This window comes from Eleutherodactylus coqui, chromosome 2 (genome assembly GCF_035609145.1).
Source record: "Eleutherodactylus coqui strain aEleCoq1 chromosome 2, aEleCoq1.hap1, whole genome shotgun sequence".
NCBI classification, from domain to species: domain Eukaryota; kingdom Metazoa; phylum Chordata; class Amphibia; order Anura; family Eleutherodactylidae; genus Eleutherodactylus; species Eleutherodactylus coqui.
In genome coordinates, this window is record NC_089838.1 from 245,071,164 (window position 1) to 245,091,590 (window position 20,427).

The 20,427-nt window shown below is 48.6% G+C and overlaps 1 protein-coding gene across 1 annotated transcript; it reads right to left on the reverse strand.

The window, feature by feature from the left end:
• Window positions 1-12,511: 12,511 nt before the first annotated feature.
• Window positions 12,512-15,134, reverse strand: TLNRD1 (talin rod domain containing 1). The gene has a single exon (XM_066592775.1). The coding sequence runs from the start codon at window positions 14,906-14,908 to the stop codon at window positions 13,850-13,852; it is 1,059 nt and encodes a 352-aa protein (XP_066448872.1). The 5' UTR covers window positions 14,909-15,134; the 3' UTR covers window positions 12,512-13,849.
• Between the last annotated feature and the right edge of the window lie 5,293 nt (window positions 15,135-20,427).

Here is a 20,427-nt window from a genome sequence, read left to right on the forward strand (position 1 = left end):
ACAGTGATCCTGTCCTCTTACGTGCCCCCACACAGTGATCCTGTCCTCTTACGTGCCCCCACACAGTGATCCTGTCCTCTTACGTGCCCCCACACAGTGATCCTGTTCTCTTACGTGCCCCCACACAGTGATCCTGTCCTCTTACGTGATCCTGTCCTCTTACGTGCCCCCACACAGTGATCCTGTCCTCTTACGTGCCCCCACACAGTGATCCTGTCCTCCTATGTGTCCCCCACCACAGTGACCGTGTCCTCCTATGTGTCCCCCACCACAGTGACCGTGTCCTCCTATGTGTCCCTTCCACAGTGACCGTGTCCTCCTATGTGTCCCTTCCACAGTGACCGTGTCCTCCTATGTGTCCCCCCCACAGTGACCGTGTCCTCCTATGTGTCCCCCCAACAGTGACCGTGTCCTCCTATGTGTCCCTTCCACAGTGACCGTGTCCTCCTATGTGTCCCTTCCACAGTGACCGTGTCCTCCTATGTGTCCCTTCCACAGTGACCGTGTCCTCCTATGTGTCCCTTCCACAGTGACCGTGTCCTCCTATGTGTCCCTTCCACAGTGACCGTGTCCTCCTATGTGTCCCTTCCACAGTGACGGAGTCCTCCTATGTGTCCCTTCCACAGTGACGGAGTCCTCCTATGTGTCCCTTTCACAGTGACGGAGTCCTCCTATGTGTCCCTTTCACAGTGACAGTGTCCTCCTATGTGTCCCTTCCACAGTGACAGTGTCCTCCTATGTGTCCCTTCCACAGTGACCGTGTCCTCCTATGTGTCCCTTCCACAGTGACCGTGTCCTCCTATGTGTCCCTTCCACAGTGACCGTGTCCTCCTATGTGTCCCTTCCACAGTGACCGTGTCCTCCTATGTGTCCCTTCCACAGTGACCGTGTCCTCCTATGTGTCCCTTCCACAGTGACCGTGTCCTCCTATGTGTCCCTTCCACAGTGACAGTGTCCTCCTATGTGCCCCCACAGTGTTAGATCTCTCTTACCTTCATGAGAACATCTTTATTCCCTGTCCTGCAGAAAAGACTGCTTCGAACCTCCCTCAATAGCACAGCTTGGAGTCTGGCTTTTCCTCCTTCTGTGACTGATCGCAAGCTCATGGCATCATCAAGGGTCTTTAACAAAGCCCATTTATTTACAGCTGAAAAACTCCACTGCATATTCTACTAATGGTGCAGATTTTGAAATCTGCAGCATGTTCAATTTGGCACAGAAATGCAGCGGATTTTCATCATGGAATCTATTCATTGCAATGTAGTGAGTAAATTTCATAATGAAAAATTGCATCAAAACCTGCACGGGGATTTTGATACAGATTTTTTTGCACTATGTGTGAACACATACCCTTAAGCTACTACTGAAGACTTTCATAGTAAGGCATATTTGAAATAAAGTTCATGGCTTAGACAAGTTGCTTCATCAGTATGAAAGTCTGATTTGGACATTCTGGGTAACGGATGTTAAATTTGAGGGTGTTGTGTGCAGGTATTCATTACTACAGGTGGCACATCCATGTAAGCAAGCACTATAGGATAAGGCTGCGTTCACATACATCGGTTGGGTCCAGCCAGTGTTTTCATGCTGTAGCTGGATACAACTGATGCCAGTTTGGTGAATTATTTACTCTGGTGTCCATGAAGTTCTGGCGTCACAACTGAGGTGTTAGATTTCTTCAAATGTCCCATAGAAAACGATGGGATCACTTCTACCATCAATTTCCATTTGCCTATAATGCTGGAGGGCCAGACATATGGGAACCCAACTTAGGCATTAAAGGTTCCACATTTCTCAGAGTTTATATATGTCACATCATGAAAAAAGTTAAATTCATAGGTGAACATCCAGACCTCTCCATAGCCCTCAGCACAACAACCTTACAGCCCCGACGTACTTTAGAAGCTATTTAGTTTTCAGTAGTTTATAGAAGAACTAAATGCTGAAGTGTCAATGGCACTGTTGTATCTATGTGTTCTTCCTGTATGATACACATCGCAACATTGTATCCTACACCTAGCAACATCAACTCTAATGCTTCTCATATTTACAGTAAGACAATGTTTTACCAAATTCTTCCATAAAAAGACTGGCTGTAGTAAAACATTCTAAAGACTTTTTTTAGAATAACTGAGAATGTCTAAGTAACTTCAGTGGAAAAAAAATTATATTAATATACAAATACAGTTGCAAGAAAAAGTAAGTGAACCCTTTGACATTTTCTGGATTTCTGCACTAATTACTAATAAAATGTGGTATGGTTGTTATCCAAGTCACAATTATAGACACAGTTTTACATCCCCCCCCCCCTTTTGATTACACTTTTATTCCCAAACCAGGTATATTCCATGGGCTAGTCCCATAAGGAAGACTTCAATGATTCACGTTTCTGAAGCTAGCCTCCAGGGAGGACTTGTTTTCGCTCCGTTTCCCAATTTGAGAACTCCTCTTAGCTAGAAAAACCGTAAGTGCTGGATGACACAGATTTTAGTTGTGACAGGGGTGAGCATCTTCACATGGGCGTTCCCTAGGGTGCACAACTTTGGTAACTCATTGGATTTGTTTCTTACACATTGTAAGTAAATAAGGTATACAAACCATTAAGACTTTAAATGCAGCATAAACAGCTAAGCATAGCAATAATTGGCAGATTAGATTGGGTTTAATAGTATAAATAGACATGCAGTAAATTCAGATTCGATGATCATTTATCAGTCCTTTGCAATCACTTGCGAACATTCTCTATCTATCCACATCCAAACATCCAATCTTTAGCACTCCTGGATTGCCCATTTGCCAGAATGCTTGAGCATGACTTCCACCGAGTCATCTCTTTGTCCATCTGTCATTTAACTCATCCCAGACAAGCTGCAGCTGCAATATCATTCCTTGAACGATTAATACTAATGAAAACTTCCCAGAAGTCTTAATTTGTTAGTTTGGAATTCTGCTCATTCAGAATTCCTACTACAATGTCATTCACTGAATAACTACCTAAAGGAAACTTCCCTGAAGTATTTTAATCCTTTAGTCCAGAGCCCTAGACTCCGGTTGCAGCAATCTGACAGTTGGATAGCCCTTAAACTGAAAAAACACAAAACTAGCAGTATGAGACTGAAACCTTAGGCACAATGTACATCTATCCAGCTCAGATCAATCTCACAACCTGCTACATTCATTTGTACAGGTTATTCACGTGCACTCCTCTACAACTACAAACATGTCTAGTTATCCGACCTGGAGCGTATGCTTTATTTCTTATGACCCAGATAAAAGAGAGTCTCCCTATTCTAGCAGTCCTGTCTGTCAGGGCACACAGCATGATGAGAACAGTCACTACATTCCAGCTCAAGTCTAGTTATCTCTATATACCAGCCTATTGTCTTAGGGTGGGGAACAGCATGGCAGTTGTAGGTCATAAATTCTTTGTTCTGTCTGTCAATCTCCTAATAACAGATGGGCTGTTATAAGCACACACAAGTATACAAGAGTCCCTTACTGTCTCCACCTTAATAAAACATATACACTCAAAACAAACAAGATATTTGATTCATACATGACAGAAATCACTTAAGCAGGTTGTGAGTTTGTCATTTGAGCCATGATAGATGCTAAAACAATAGTAAAAAATTGTAACAAACAAAAGGTTATTACTTACCGTGACTAGACACCATGACTATCACAGAGATCCCAATGCCTGTACCATATCACTACTCACATAGCCGTAGGGGAGGAGATGGGCCCCATCTGCTAAGTTCTTGTACAGTGGTCCCTCAAGTTAGGGTCTTTTACAAAGACCGATTATCATGCAGAATCTTACTGAATCGTGTCAAAACGAAGATCGACCTGTAAATGGAGGAAGGTGGCCGGAAGTGATCTCCTGCCCACTCTGCCTTCATTCACTGAGCGATAATTGCTCCCATGTGGAAGTACAGGAGCAATAATTGCTGGGATGACTATTGTGTACTTAAGCGTCCAACAATCATCCCATGTAGAAGGACCCTTACAATGGCCTCAAAACTACATTCAACAGCACAGACTGATGTTCTGCAGCACATGCAGTTGATTAGTTGTTCAAGTCAGTCAGAATGGATATTTCACTAGTAAAACACCAATATTACTGCATGCCTTGACTGTCCGGTAGCACTCCTCTGCAGTATAGCGTGGCATAATATGTTCTGTACTGCCCTTTATATGTGCCAGGAGAGTGCATATCAGCTGTGGACGGCTGGTTTATTTCTCTGGTACCCGGTGTGTTCTGTATAGGACCCTGAAGCAGCTCCTATCCATCATCATATAAGGTGATTCACAGCTTCTACCAGCTCTGTTATATGTACTTGCTATAGCTGTACTCACTTTTTTCTTGTCTTTAATCCTAATTTTTCTTCTTTTGGGGTAAAAGTTGGGAACTTCAGAACCAATTACTAGTTTTCCAAAGTTATGGTTTCAAGTTATATTTTCACCTTCCACTGCTTATTGCAGAATGAATTACTATTGCAACTTGAGGGATCTTTTATTCAGTACAAAAGCATCTACTGCAAAGCCTACTGTAATAAGGGGCTGCAGCGAGCGGCTCCAGAGCTGTATAAATAAGGCTCCATGTCTCCCCTCTTTACATGCGCACACTGCAATATCTGGAGTAGGGAAACCTAAAACTAGAATGACATATACAGTAGTGCCTTGGCATATGAGTGTAATCCGTTCTGAGATGGAGCTCTTAACTCAAAACACTCGTATGTCAAATCACTTTTCTCCATTGAAATGAATTGAAACGCCATTAATATAAGTACACTACATTGAAAAAAAAAAAACAACCCACAATACTCACCTATTGCGAGTGTTCCTTGCAATGGTCTGCGGCGCTGCCACGTCCTCCTTCACAGCCGACAGAGCATTTCTTCCGGAAAGTGGGGCTTGAATACCCAGCCTCCAGAAACCTAATGCTCTTATTGGGTAATCTAGCGCCGCGTCAGCCAATGAGGGCTGTTGCTGGATTAATCAATCACAAGCATTCAATGATGCCATTGAATGGCTGTGATTGGCTGACGCGGGACTGGATTACCCAATCAGAGCATTAGCTTGCTGGAGGCGGGGTATTCAAGCCCCGCTTCCAGAAAGAACTGCTCTGTCGGCTTGAATGAGGACATGGCAGCCTGCAACAGCAGGCAAAATTAATATAAGACAGTGTCTTATTTTCGGGGAAACACTGTTTCATATATTAAAACGGCCGACATAAAATGAGGAACCCGTTTCCATACTTAGTGTAAAAAAAGTGAAAAAAATTGTTCTATATTTCACAGGGGAAAAAAATGCTGCAAATAATTTTGGTAGCTGAAGGCAAAAAAAAAAATAATAGGGCACCACATGGGTAAAATCCTAAAAAGTGTCAGCTCCATACGGGGTTAAAAACACCTCTTTGAATAGAAGTCATTTTTAGAAATAATTGCCGAAATGATGCACAGCAAAATCGCAAGAACTGCATAGCCACTCCAGCATGTATAGCAGCCCAATATACAGCAGTAGGGCTCTATGCGGTCTATTGCATGCTCACAGGAGGGTTTGCACTAGTGACATTACCACTAATGTAGGTTCATGGGGGCGCGTGATATTATACGTGCCCATGCCATGTCATGCATCCACAATTTCACAATCACAAGTTTTCCCTCCGTACAGTTTCTAATTAAGATATCCATACAGCCTAAAAAGGACAACAGTTTCAGGGTGTGAGCTCCATGACCACTTTGGATCACGTCACCTGCATGCCTTGGCCAACACTTGTACAATGAACGAGATCTGAAAGACAACTGGCATTGTCCCCCGTTACGTCAGGGAGATGTGATGTTGGGGAAATCCTGAATAGGATCTGAAGAGACCTGATCACGTCCCCAGGCAGCCAGGAAATTCCCATTTCATGTGTATTGTAACTAGTCCTGGAAAGTAAAATCTAAAGTAACACGACTACATGTGCACTCATTGCTCCACACGCTCATGAAACCACTCATCTGCGGAAAGGAGTGTCAAGTCTAAAGAATAAGGTGTAAAATCTTAGTAGTAGTGCTGTTATTTTCCACAAGTTTCTTACCTTAGAGAACACAACGCTGTTCTAATGAAAGCCACAACTCTCGTTATCACAGTGTTGGCACAGTATTAGGTGTGCAATCAAGTATAGTCAAATTACCTAGTCTCATTTACATGGACTGATAGCAGGTCTTGGGCCTCATGTCCACTGGACAATTCTAATTAAAAAATCCGCGTGGGTGTCCTGCATGCGTTTTCCAAGCCCATAGGGATGCATTGGACACCCGCAGGTAAGTCAATACCTGTGGATGTCCTTTTTCCCTGCCGTGTAGATCACACCTGCAGCATGCTCCATTTTCTGCGGGGCTCCCGCAGGCTTCCATAGAAGTCCACGCAAGCCGTCCGGATTCGCGGCACACCGGCAGCTGAATTTCTGTTCTCCAGCGCGGGAGAGCAGGAGTTCAAAGAAAGAATCCACTGCGCATGCGCACGGAACGCTTCCGGCGTGCCGAGCACATCCGCCGGGCCAAAGAAAGAAGATCCGTCCGTGACGGAGGGAAGATCCGCTGCGACCGGACAGGTAAGTAAATTCAATTTTTAGGCCTCATGTCCGCAGGAAAGGAGGGACCCGCTGCAGGATTCTGCAGGGAGAATCCGCTTGGGCCTGAATTTCCTAGTGGACATGAGGCCTTAATGTTCAGTTTTCCTAATCAGCCCGTCTAAGGGCACCATTACACGAGTGCGCAGTTAACATTAGTGCTCAGGTTTTCCTGACAATTGCTAGCACTTAACTAGCACTTGGGTAATAGCATTAACTGCCAGGCTGCACCTATTCTTGCAGGTGCAACCCAGCAATTATTGGGAAACTGAGTGCATGGTCCATCCTTCTGCATGCTCCCAAATCGCAGTAACCATCGTTTTCAATGGGTCCGATGGTAGCATCACACCAAGGATGCTGAAAGAAGAAAAAAAAACCCCCACAAACAATACTCACCTAGCCACTGCCGTCCTGGTTGCGGCCGCTGATCTTTGCCGCTGCTCTGGGCTTCTTCGGCACTGACAAATCTATTGCTGTAGGCCAGGTTTGAGAACCCCGCCTTCAGCAATAGATTGCTGTGATTGGGCATCGAGCCTGCGCAGAGAACCATTCACAGCCTTTCAGTGACTGCCTCAGCCAATCAGAGCTGGCCGGCTCTGATTGGCCAAGATAGTCAACGAAGGGCTGTGATTGGGCTTCGAGCCTGCGCCGAGAACCAATCACAGCAACCTATCGCTGGAGGTGGGGCTCTCAAACCTGGCCTACGGCAATAGATTTGTCACTGCAGGGGTAGCCCGAGGCAGCGGCTGCGACCCGGACGGCAGCAGCTAGGTGAGTGAGCATTGTTTTGTTTTTTTCTTGTAAGCTAGTGTGGCTAGGACTGATTTTCAGGGTAGAGCTTATTGCAAGCCTTCCCCTCGGAAATTGGGGTGCAGTCAACGCTGCGAAAAAGGCGGCACCAAGTTTTGCCACGTTTTCAGCAGCGATGCCCATTCATTTCAATGGGCGAAGCAGGGCTGAAAACACCCAAAGATAGAACATGCAACACTGTCAAAGTGCAGCGTTGAAGATGCTGCGTTTTCAGCCTTGTGTGAGCAGCCCCATTGAAATGAATGGGTGCGTTGTACAGCATTTAGCACAGCGCTGAACACGCAGCACTAAACGCTGTACCAAAATGCCTGTAAGGCCTAATTGCGTATACATTCCATACGCACCTGTAGTAAAAAAAAAAAAAAAACATATATATAGGTCTGTACCCACATAATATGCGATAAACTAGAACAAGCTGTGTTTTTTTTTTACGCCCGTAATATATGCAAGTGTGAATGGATTAAGGAAAATCAATGTACTTTAATTGACGCCATTCATATTATGTGCGCTTACAAATACGTTCGGGTGAGCCCGGCTTGGTGGCTGTTCAGTTTGTGTCCAACTTGTTGGTTTCTGCCTCGGTGTTCCATCTCAAAAAAATCTCAGACAAGACCATAGGCTTTAAAGCAACCCTCCGGTCTGTCCTGGGGAAACAGTTGCCGAACTGACTACCTATCAATGCATACATTAGTATGCATTGATAGTCCAAGACACTACATGCTGCTCTGACTGGCCCACACAGGTTGATCAAAGCAGGGGTAACGTCTTAAACTAATGATACATAGTAGTACACAGTGTGCACCAGGCAGTCAAAGAAGTTGGTGCAGCCATCTTTGTTTCTGGACGGAAAGTCACTTTAAAGGGGTTTCCCGGGGAGAATACTATTGAGTTCCCATCATCAGGATAGGTCATCAATAGTTGATTGGCTGGGGTCTGTTGCTCCAGACCCCAACTGATCAGCTGAGCGGGCGCGTGCTGTCAACGCTGCAATAACACAGAGGTCAGAGCTGAACACCCCCCCCCCCCCCCCCCGTGTCGACCTCCGTGTAGCCAACAACACTTGTAACTGCAGGCATGACTCTCACTAAAATCAACGCGAGCTGTGCCTGCAGTTACAAGCACCAGCCACTACACGGTTGTCAGTGTAGAGGCTTCCGCTATGACCGCTGTGTTATTGCAGCACCCTAGCCGATCAACTATTGATGACCTATCTCAGAAAGAAAAAGAAAAAAAACCCAGAAAGACGGAAACCCAGTCAAACAAAGGGGTCTCCATTTCAAGTATTAAAGTCTATTGTTCCATTCCATTGCCATTTTTTGGTATATAAATAAATGTGAGCTGAACCTTAGCTGCATATGTAAACCTGAGCAGAGTCCCGATACAGAACCGTGGGCACCCTGTGTGCGCCATCATATTACCAGGTTATCCTCCTCTGGGAGCAATACTCGTTATACCGCATCCTATTATGGCTCAGGGTGCATGGAGCAGTAATACATTGATGCACACGAGGCCTGAACCCCACTTGTACTTGAAGACTGAAGGATTCATTCAAAAAGTTTCAGTAACTTTTTAATGGGTGAAATAAATACTCCAAATACATGCAAGGTAAAAACTGACATAAAAACGACAATCATTTTATTATAGTGTACATTCAGGAAACACTCACTGTAACCCACCCCCAACAGTAAGTCAGCACTTGGGGAGGGAGGTGGCCTTTACCTCTCGCTGCGCTCTCTACATTCGCCATTCACACTCCATTTGCAGGATCTAAAAAGGGAGCTACATCCAGCAGCTAGAAGCCATACAAAATGTCTAAAAGTGAGGTAACCCTTTTATTCCTGCCAGTCACACACAGCAACATCCTGGTGGGAAGCATGGAAGACAACGGCCCAAAAACCGCACCCAGCACGGATTTTTGAAGCCTCGATAATGCCACTTTTGTGCCAGGACTTGTAGTAAAAGGGGACAAATGGGAAAAAAGGTGACCTAATAACCCTCTAGAATTGGAAAGGAGCGGCCAACGACCAGTATACAACTTCATAGTGGTGGAGATTATACACTGCAGTAGTGGGAGCGCAGGGTGGCCATATTGGCACAAGAACAGCTTCTACGGCCAAAGCACAAGCAAATGAAAGTGAAACTTTACATTTACCTCTCGATACAAGAGTTGTTTCCTGTACTTGTGGGGGCTTCTAAACTGTACGGTTGGTATAACAGAGCACCAATGTGCGGCAACTCTGTAACACGTATTGGGCACCATGGTGCAGCTTTAACATTTGCTCAATGGGAACTGGTCACTCTAGAACAGTGCCCTAAGGGTACGTTTACACGGGGCGGAAATGCTGCGGAATGTTGGTAGCGGACATTCCGTCACAAATTCCGCATCTAAAACACAGTCAAAATCCACACCATTGGTGCGCATTCTGGTTTGAAATCAGTTGCATACTCGCCTCCGAAGTCTTCGGCTGTCAGCGCACTTCTTCACCTGATACTCGGTGCAGGTGATGGCTCACATGCCACAGCATTTCCGCCCCATACATACCCTAAACTAAGTTATGGTGCTGCTCGGGGACGTCATGGGATGTCGTTTTTATACTCCCGTATTCCTGCGCTGTCTGCCGTGAAATCTGTGCCTGGTCTGAAAATCCGACTCTTCAGATCTCCATGCGCACACACTCCCATAGAAGCTCATGAGAGAGCACACGTACAGCACTCTGAAGAGTCCGATTTTCAGACTGCATACGGACATCAATGGCAGACAGCATAAAGGTTTATGCACATAATTGCTGGACTTGCAAAGGGCAAAAGAAACTGAAATTCTGCATGAAAATCCACATGTAAAACGTATTCATTTAGCAGATTTGGCCGTTGTGCATGTTCCACTATGTGCGAGTCCTCCCTAAACTTGTCTGATGAGTTTTCCAAAACCGTAGGGATGACAGAGGCCTAAGAGTAATACAAGCTGCCTGAGGTGACGAGGCTTAAGACCCTTTAGGATACGTTCACACACCGCAGGCTTGTTACGAGGCCGTCCTAGTTATCTGAATGGGGTTGCAGAAGTTGGTTTTCTTGGCATCAGCACAGCTCCATTCAGATAAACGGGACGGATGTCAGAAATATCTGCAACAAACCTGAATAAGAAGCGCTTTGAGCTTTGTCAGTTACATTTGCATAACTTTCTGATTACAAGCTGTGGTCTTAGGGTGCCTTCACACTTGTGATCGCCATCTCGCTGCGTTTTCTTAACACAAGTGTCAATAGGACTTTCTAATGTTAAAAACACAGTGCACAAAAATCGCAAGTTTGTGCTTTGCGATTTTTGTGCGATGCATTTTTTAACATTAGAAAGTCCTATTGACACTTGCGTTAAGAAAACGCAGCGAGATGGCGATCACAAGTGTGAAGGCACCCTTACAAAGACGGGCCGAAGTACAAGCGATTAGATCTGGCCTATGGCATATGTATTATACTCCGTCAGGAAAGGTTTCTGATACGTCCTATCAGTGTTCTCACATCAAAGTTTTATCGTTGAGATGCTGCAGAAGATTTCGCTCCTTGTGCGTGGTCCTATATGGGACCGCCATACATTCACCTAGAATATAAGAGCCATGCCTTTATCTGTCTTCTGCAAAACAGGCTCCAGAACCAAATGCTGGCATGCAGCTTGTGACTACAGCTATTGAGCTACCCCAACCCTCATCAGCAGATGCCCGGCGTTGTAGACCCCTAGATTACACTCAGTGCTCTGTTATATGACAATCAGCCTTTTACAGAAGAGAACCCCCTTTAAAGATCTCAGTTCTAGAAAGTACGCACACATCACGGCTTCACATATTTGCAGGCACTGAAATGTTACTTTCTTGAAGAGTCCAACAGGTTGGAGACTGCTTACCAGCACGGCGGAGGATTAGTACCCCCACACTGTTACATTGGCTAGGGACCGGGTGATATCAGACTGAACTATTTCCTCCGAGGTGAGAAGTCCAAATGAATAGAATATGCGGCACTGTAACCAATAGATTTTAATAAGGAAACATACTAACATTTCTTCGCTTGTCCCAAAACATACGATGTCACTCTGGGAACAGAACGTACATACGCCTGGGATCTTAACGCTGCTTCACTTAGGCTCAGTTTACACATTGCAATTCATGAAATGACCAACGAGGACCAAAAACTGTGGAAATAGAACTAATTCCTCCAACAAAAGTGACTGCAGATATTTGTTGGCAGATTCAGTCTATGGGCTACCAAGGGCCGACCTAATACTTCATATAAGGATGGAAACTTACCCAACAGCACCATAAGCTAAGTTATAGTGTTGGAGGAGGTGGCAGGGAGACTGAGGTTTTTCGCATACTTGCCCACTCCCTGGTTCCAGTAGTGTTCCCCTCTGAAGATCGCGGACTCTACAGAAGTCTGCGGACTCTACAGAAGTCTGCGGACTCTACAGAAGTCTGCGGACTCTACAGAAGTCTGCGGACTCTACAGAAGTCTGCGGACTCTACAGAAGTCTGCGGACTCTACAGAAGTCTGCGGACTCTACAGAAGTCTGCGGACTCTACAGAAGTCTGCGGACTCTACAGAAGTCTGCGGACTCTACAGAAGTCTGCGGACTCTACAGAAGTCTGCGGACTCTACAGAAGTCTGCGGACTCTACAGAAGTCTGCGGACTCTACAGAAGTCTGCGGACTCTACAGAAGTCTGCGGACTCTACAGAAGTCTGCGGACTCTACAGAAGTCTGCGGACTCTACAGAAGTCTGCGGACTCTACAGAAGTCTGCGGACTCTACAGAAGTCTGCGGACTCTACAGAAGTCTGCGGACTCTACAGAAGTCTGCGGACTCTACAGAAGTCTGCGGACTCTACAGAAGTCTGCGGACTCTACAGAAGTCTGCGGACTCTACAGAAGTCTGCGGACTCTACAGAAGTCTGCGGACTCTACAGAAGTCTGCGGACTCTACAGAAGTCTGCGGACTCTACAGAAGTCTGCGGACTCTACAGAAGTCTGCGGACTCTACAGAAGTCTGCGGACTCTACAGAAGTCTGCGGACTCTACAGAAGTCTGCGGACTCTACAGAAGTCTGCGGACTCTACAGAAGTCTGCGGACTCTACAGAAGTCTGCGGACTCTACAGAAGTCTGCGGACTCTACAGAAGTCTGCGGACTCTGAAAAGACAGATTTTCCTGCGCCGGGTGACCTTCAGAGGGCAACACCACTGGAACCACAGAGTGGGCAAGTATAATAAAAACGTCTCACCCAACTCCCTCACCTCCTCTAACAGACTGTAACTTACTTCATGGTGCTGTGGGGATTCAACAAGTTCCCTTTAACAAGGCACCTGAGCAGATTGTCAGGCAAGAGCTCCGTAAGGATGTTCACACACAGCAGATTTGGTGCAGATCTGTTGATTTCACCCTTTTCATTTAAATCGAAGGAGTGAAATCTGCACCAAAATCCATTACAAAATCTGCAGCAATTCAGCGACATGAAGATACAACCCAAATTATTAACCCCCGAGAGGAGATCTCTAGGACCAGACCGCTGCCTTCTGGGCATGGCATGGTTTGCTATACACAAGCACAGTGCGAGCAGGGTAGGCCTCTGTTCACACTCACGTTGTGTGACATGAGACGGCGCCCAACAGACCCCAATGACTAGAATATTAGACTTCAGTCATATTATCTACCCTTTTCCCGTACAAAGCAGCACAGCATGCTGCGCTATTTTGTCTGGGATTGTAAGTTGCAGCCTCTGAAGGTAAAGCTAATAGCGATTTCCATGTATCAACTCATGAGTAGGGTATACACTACATATAAGTCAGGGTACACCCTAATCAAGAGGGAGGGGGATTAAAATGGGATTTGTCGAATGCAGTCGGAGTGCACCGGAGATCTCTTCCAGCCGCACGCCTCAATTCAGAGAAGACAAGAATCGCTCATAAAACGGACCGTCAGTCGCTTGGTTTTTAGGGGAGCTAAAAACCAAGCAAGCGATTCTAGCTCACTTGCCATGAAGTAATTGCCCCTTTGAGAAGTTACTCCACCGACTCTTGGCCCTTGTAAAAAGTTCCCCAAACTGGTATGTGTATAGCAAAGCAGGTAGTGCCCATAGCAGCACCAGCCCGAGAGATCCGCCATCACTGAGGGCAGCAATGTGCAAGCCAGCCTACAACGTATGAAAGCCAGAACAGGTGGCACAACACCCCCATAGCAGTGTTGGCACCAGTAACTTCACGTGGCGACCCCTCCTCCCCCCATCTTTAAATAAAAGGTCACACAATATTTCACTACCCAGGTGAACGGTAATTCTCAGTATCTAGCACCTCGCGTCCGTTCACAGCCGATAAGGTTGTTTGGTACACGGCCGGCTCCGTCTAGGGGTAGTTTTCCATGACTACTCTTTGGTACAAGTGGGCATATTTAGGGCGATTTCACAGAATTGGAGTGTACTGGCGGCAGAGTCCTCGGAGACGACCGCTCTCTCAGGGCCTGAGATAAGAGGTTGCAGCCGTCGGACACGGCGCACGCCGAGCTCCGCAAGCGGTCCTTATAGTCAGTCATCTTACTGCTGCTGTCCGAGTGCTGGGTGATATCCCTGAGGCATTGGGTCAGGAGCACGCAGGCAGACACCACGCTCATAGCGCCCCCTAGGATGGCAGTCTGCACCGCTTTGCCCTCCGTGTTCAGAATGGCGGCTTTGCCCAGGAACTGAGGCTCTGTGGCAAACCCCACCAAGGCGTGGACCGCCTGCACCAGCGGCCCGCTGAAGAGGGCGCAGCGGCTGCGGGAGAGTTCGCTGGGCGAGGTCTTCACCTCCTTGATGCAGGCCAGTAAGGCCGTGGCGCTGGTGCTCATGCACTTCACCCCCAGCTTAAACTGTTCCTTGGCAAACTTGTCGCGGGACTTCTCGCTGGCGGCCACGCTGGCATCGGTGAGGGTCTTGAGGTTGGCGGACAAGTTCTGGGAGACGTCCAGCAGGAGTTGGGGGGTGAGATCCTGGAGGGGCACGCTCCGCAGGGTGGCACAGCTCTGCTCCACCTCGTGCCGGCACCGCGTTACCTTGTAGCGGTCCACCAAACCCGGCAGCGCACACTGGGCACCGGGCACCTCCACCGCTGCCAGGTAGGCGGCATGGGCGGACAGCTCGATGAGAGACACCACCAGGTCGCCCATCTCTTGCAGGCTCTCGCCCACCTCCGAGAAGCGGCCCATGTTCAGCTGGCTCTGCACGTCGTGGGTCAGGATGGACAGCCCCTTGGTCCGGGCGATGACCGTGTCCCGGCACTTCTCGAAGGCCTCCCCCGCCTGGGCGCAGCTCTCCGCCCGGACAGGCCGGGGCTCGCTGGACAGCAGCAGCAGGTCGGCCACCAGCTGCATCTTGGCCTTGCACTGCTCGCACACACTCAGCAGCTTCTTGCGGGGCTGCGAGCCGCCGGACGGCACAGAAGACCGGGCGGAACCGGAGCCGCCGCTAGCCATTCCGCCGGGAGCAGCGTCTCATCCCTCGGCCAGTGGCAGCTGTAGCCCGCGAGCTCCTCCGCCGCATCATCCCATGGGGGGTTGGCGGGCACAGCCCGGGAGCGGAGGGTCACAGAAGGCAGCGGCTCCCTGCGCCCCACATGTCCGCACTGGCGGGGTCCTCCGAGCCCGGAGAATCAGTACAGAGGGACCCGCCCAAAAGCTGCTCTGTCTCCCCGGCCCGGATAAGGAACGTGGGACGGCGCCGCCCTGTGACGTCACCCCGAGAGGAGCAGCGGACAGCGACACCTACAGGCGGCCCGGCAGCATCACACTGACTGGAGAGGGATTCCAGTGGCACTTGTCACGTGGTGTGACGAGATAGAGAGAGATATAATATATATATATATATATATATATATATATATATATATATATATATATATATCTCTAATTAGTTCCTGGCTTGTAGGTTGTAGCACAGGCTTATGTCTGTGCAAGAATACAAGGGGGGGGGGGGGTTATCAAAACTATGTGAAGGATCACAAGTTATCCACGGGCAGCTTTCTGATTGGTGGGGGTCTCATGTCTGAGAATGGGGATCCCATGTCCCTCCCTTCTCATCATTATAGAGATGCTTCTTTTCCCGCAATGATGTCACAGTGAATGGAGAGTGCTTCATTTCAATGGGACTGACTGAAGCATCCACGTGGGGGCTACTTGGCTACCTCCGCAGTCCCATTGAAAATCAATGGGGCGCTTGTGTGACCAGTGCTACATTCAGTCTACTCACTGCCGAGGTGCAGTAAGCCCATAGTGAGGAGGACGAGGACACAGGACTCCTGTTCTCAGGATGGGTGGGGCCTAAGCGGTGAGACCCCCGCTGATCAGAAAGCTACACCTTATCCTGTAGACGGGGAACTAGTAACAGAGTCCCAGCTGACAGTTTCCGGCTCAAATAGCGACAGCACCACACGCTTTACCACGTGAGACGGAGACCACTTTGGCGGTGGCTTCATACGGTTTCCATTCCGTTACGCTTCTAAAGGGGGTTTTCTATCTTCATAAAAACACAGAAAGGGAGAGAAACTTTATGAAACTGACCAGTGGGCTCCGTTTCAATTATTAAAGAGACTCTGTCCCCTACTAGTAACCCAATCAGCTAGGCTTATGGACTGAAAGTAGGTGACCCGCTGAGTCCGGGAGCTAAGTGTTACGCCATATGTCCACGGGCGGATCGGATTCCGAATGCAGGAGCCCGCAGCAGAATCCGACCCTGCCCGTGGCAGAGGACACTGCAGCCTCTCTGCTTACCCGTCCGGGTCTTCATTTCTGCTCTGCAGGTGTGTGTGGACGCACCGGCCAGCACACCGCCACACATGTGCATAAGAGATTTTTTTTTTTAATCTCCTGCTTTCCCGCAAAATCCGCAGCCTGTCCGCAATTCAACTGCACATGGGCTGCTTTCAATGGAAGAAGTCCGTGCGGGATCTGCAGCAAAATGGAGCATGCTGCGATTTGTTTTCCAGACCAGAAGGTCCGCAAACTAAATCCGCGTGCTTCAATTAAGCTGTGGTCTCCCTATGGGCGGCTTGAATTGCGGATCATTCGCGTGAGTGGCCTGCGCAGATTCCGCAGCTCAAATCCGCCTGTGGACATGAGGCCTTTTACTTACCTGCCCAATTGTTCCCCCTGTCTCAGAACTGTAAGTCATCACTCAGGGCGTTGAGTGGTGCTGCTAAGAAGTCCGTCCGGTCCAAGTTTATAATGGGTGGACTACATAGCAGCGCCGCTCAATGCACTGAGCAGGGGCTTCCAGTGCTCACACCGGGGGAACGACAAATGGAGGTAAGCATAACACATCTCCTGGCTCCACGGGTCATTACTTTCAGGCCATAAGCTTGGCTGATAGGACTGGGGCCCCATGTCCACGAGGAAAATAAGAATTAGGCCTCATGTCCACGGGCAAAAGAAGAATTAAAATCCACAGCAGATTATAACTCTTCTCCTGCCCACGGATCCGCATCCCGCAGGGATGCATTGACCACCCGCGGGTAGATAAATACCCGCGGATGGTCAATAAAAGTGATTTAAAAAAAAAAAATGGAGCATGAAAAAATCTGGACCATGCTCCATTTTCGTGCGGGTCTCCCGCGGGGACGGCTCCTGCAGGCTTCTATTGAAGCCTATGGAAGCCGTCCGGACCCGCGGGAGACCAAAAATCGAAATTTACTCACCCGCTCCGGATCTTCCCTTCGCCGCGGCTTCATCTTCTCTCCGTCGCGGCCGGATCTTTTTTCTTCGGGCCGGCGCATGCGCAGGGCACGCAACCGACATGCCCTGCGCATCCGCCAGGCCGAAGAAAGAAGATCCGGCCGCGACGGAGAGAAGATGAAGCCGCGGCGAAGGAAAGATCCGGAGTGGGCAAGAGGTGAGTTAATTCTTATTTTAATGCCTCATGTCCGCGGGGCAGGAGGGACCCGCTACGGATTCTCCATGGAGAATCCGTAGCGGGCCCAATTTTCCCCATGGACATGAGGCCTTAAAATCCGCGGCGTTTTTCCCACACGCGGATCCGCGCCCCATAGGAAAGCATTGACCACCCGCGAGTAGATAAATACAAATAAAAATTTCTGGAGCATGAAAAAAATGGACATGCTCCATTTAGGTGCGGATCACGCGTGCGGGAGCTCATAGAGCACATAGCTCAATTGATCTCGCGCATGAAAAATAAAAGACAATTACAGTGCATCCGCAGCCCAAATCAGCGTTACAAATCCGCAGTGGATATGATTTTCCCCGAGGACATGAGGCACCCACGTTGTATGGAGCAAGATCGCCCCGAGATCTCCTTTCATTCATACTCCAAAGCTGCAGGACGTAACTGGACATCCTGTAGCGTTATGAACCTGCATATATGTCTTTTTAAGGCTGTTTTCACACGGCCGAGAAAATCACGTGAGATTTTTGGGTTGCATGGAAAAATTGCGGCATGTCCTATGTTTGGGCTTCCCCTCAGAACATACTTTCAATGGGGCCAGCAAAGACATTGCACGGCGTGCGAGGTGCACGCGAGTGCGATGCGATGTCTCCCATTGAAAACAATGGGAAACGCTTGCCGATGCTCTGTTGCGGCTTTCAGGATCGCCACTTCCCTGTAATGAAGTTAGGCATTTTTTTGACACAAAAACACCTAACATCCACGGGGGGGGGGGGGGGGGGGAATATCGCATGTTCCAAGTTTCACGGCCCAATATCGCGCTCACCTGTGTGAAATTAGCCTAAGGTGGTTGCTTGGCTGACTACTGACAACAGGGCTCCTGCTTCAACTGCAAGGCATGGAGAAAGCTTAAATCCATTTGTCTGCAGTGCAATGCAAATCCGTTCATGTGCAGCCGGCCTTAAAGGAGATTTCCAGTTACTCCAAAACTCCACAATCTGTTTACTCTTCCTTATTCAGCCAGTAAAAGTACTCTGTGGAAAACATTTCCCACTTTTCCTCCCTCTCTCCCTGTTCCTGACGGCCACTGCTGTTTATACAGTCACTGCTTCCTGGTCTGGGCGGCTCTGTAGTCTCAGCAGGAGGTCGAAAACTACAATTCCTGGCATGCCACATACCTGGAGTGTTCTGCAGGGCGACACTTCCACCCATTTATTCCCTCTCCAGTCTGATATGCTTGTAGCTGAACGCAGGTAGGATAGATGCATCCAGCATGCGGCTACAAGCCGGAGAACTGTGCGCATGTGCAAGGTGCTCGTTCCAGCTAATAGAGGTGGGCTTCCAGACTTGATAAATATTCATTAAGTCTCCTTAGCGCTGTCCAAAATAAGTATAGATTGCTGCGGGTCGACAGGAGGAGTGGAAGGCGGGTGATGTCACAAGATCTCAAAGCCCAGGAGGAAATACAGCATTATTGATCAAAGGGGTATGCCCATCTTATACATCTGTGGCAGATCAGCCTCTGGAACCTAAACATATCTCCAGATAGGGGGTCCCCCAATGCCCACTGCAGTTTTTCACAAAAATGCAAACACCATATAACTTGCATTTATAAATATCTGAATGCCAAAGGTACATACAGTAACAAAATCGGGGTACAGGTGCATTAGGTCTCCACCGGAAGTATGGGTGGAGACATGGATTGTCTGGATTGCATTATAGGGAATGTCCACACCTGGTGATTGACTTCTTTGCCAGCAGCTACTGAAGACAGCGGCTGACACCTGGCGGCTGATGGGAGAAGAGCTGGGCCGCTACCTTGCCGGCGGCTGAAGACAGTGGGTGACACTCGGAGGAGTCGGCGGTGTCCTCGATCCATCCATCCATGTGACAGCAGAGCTGCCTTCAGTGGCAGCGCCTCCATCCATCCATGTGAGAGCTTCAGCAGCGGCGGAGGATGGGAGCGGAGATGCGAGGCCAGCGGAGAGAGTGACAGCGAGTCTGGGAACGGAGATGCTTGGCCGCCGGGGTGAGTGACAGCGGAGCCAGGAAGGGAGATGGAGAGGAAAGTGACAGCAGGAGCCGGGAGGGGAGATGGGCAACCAACGGGGAGAGTGACAGCGGGGTCGGGAGTGGAGATGGAAGGGCGCCGGGAAAAGTGACAGCGCGGCCGGGAGTGGAGATGGAAGGCCGCTGGCCAGGGACAGTGACAGTGGGGCAAGGGACATGTGTGAGCTGTCAGCGGGGATGGCTGGTACATGTGTGAGTCTGGGAGGTGTGTGTGTGTGCGCGCATCAGCGAATCTGCAGCTGTGGCCGTCACCTGGCCATCCCCTATAACTCACCCCGGCCAACCCATATTTCCGGTGGAGACATAATGCACCAGTGCCCAAAAATCGCTGTGATGTCCCATAAACCTGTAGCAGCCAATAACAGTTCTCAGTTATGATTGCTGAGCGCTGTCATTGGCTGCTACAGCTTGTTTGTGCACGGGCACAGCCTGCAAAGTGACGTCACAGGGAGATCAGAGCCAGTGGCGAAGGATGAACGGGGGAGCAGGGAGAGTTAAGTAACTTGTGATTTGTTATTTGAATGCATAGGGGACCCGTTAACGGGTTTCCTTAACTTGGACAACCCCTTTAAATGTGGCAACACTTGCTAAAATCCTTCCCATGTCACTTCATACTCCTATACTTGTCAGGAGCCCTTTGGGTGTGTAACAATCTATAACGCCGATAGGCTGCTACCTACTTCATGACCCCCGCGGGGGCTTCCAGGGAGTGCAGATTTAGCCATATGAACCAGGTATTCAGCGTCCTGATGGCAGGAATGGAAGCAAGTTTCATGATGAGTTTCAGAATGCCTTGCAGCAGACCTGGCGGCGCGGGAATTGTTCTCAGAACACCCGTTTGCCCAACAATCAGGCTGTTTAACTAATGATCAGCTGATGAATGAGCAAACACTAGTTCATCAGCTGATCGTCCGGTTTCACTGAGCAGAATAATGCTGGCTGATCGCCTGTTCAGCTCCCCGTCCAAAGGATCATCCGTAGATCTATGGGCAAAAATGATGATACCTGTGATAGTTCACCCCCATAAACT

Excerpts from the sequence above, each read along its gene's own strand:
- TLNRD1 (XM_066592775.1), bottom strand. The coding sequence starts at position 14,908 with ATGGCTAGCGGCGGCTCCGGTTCCGCCCGGTCTTCTGTGCCGTCCGGC.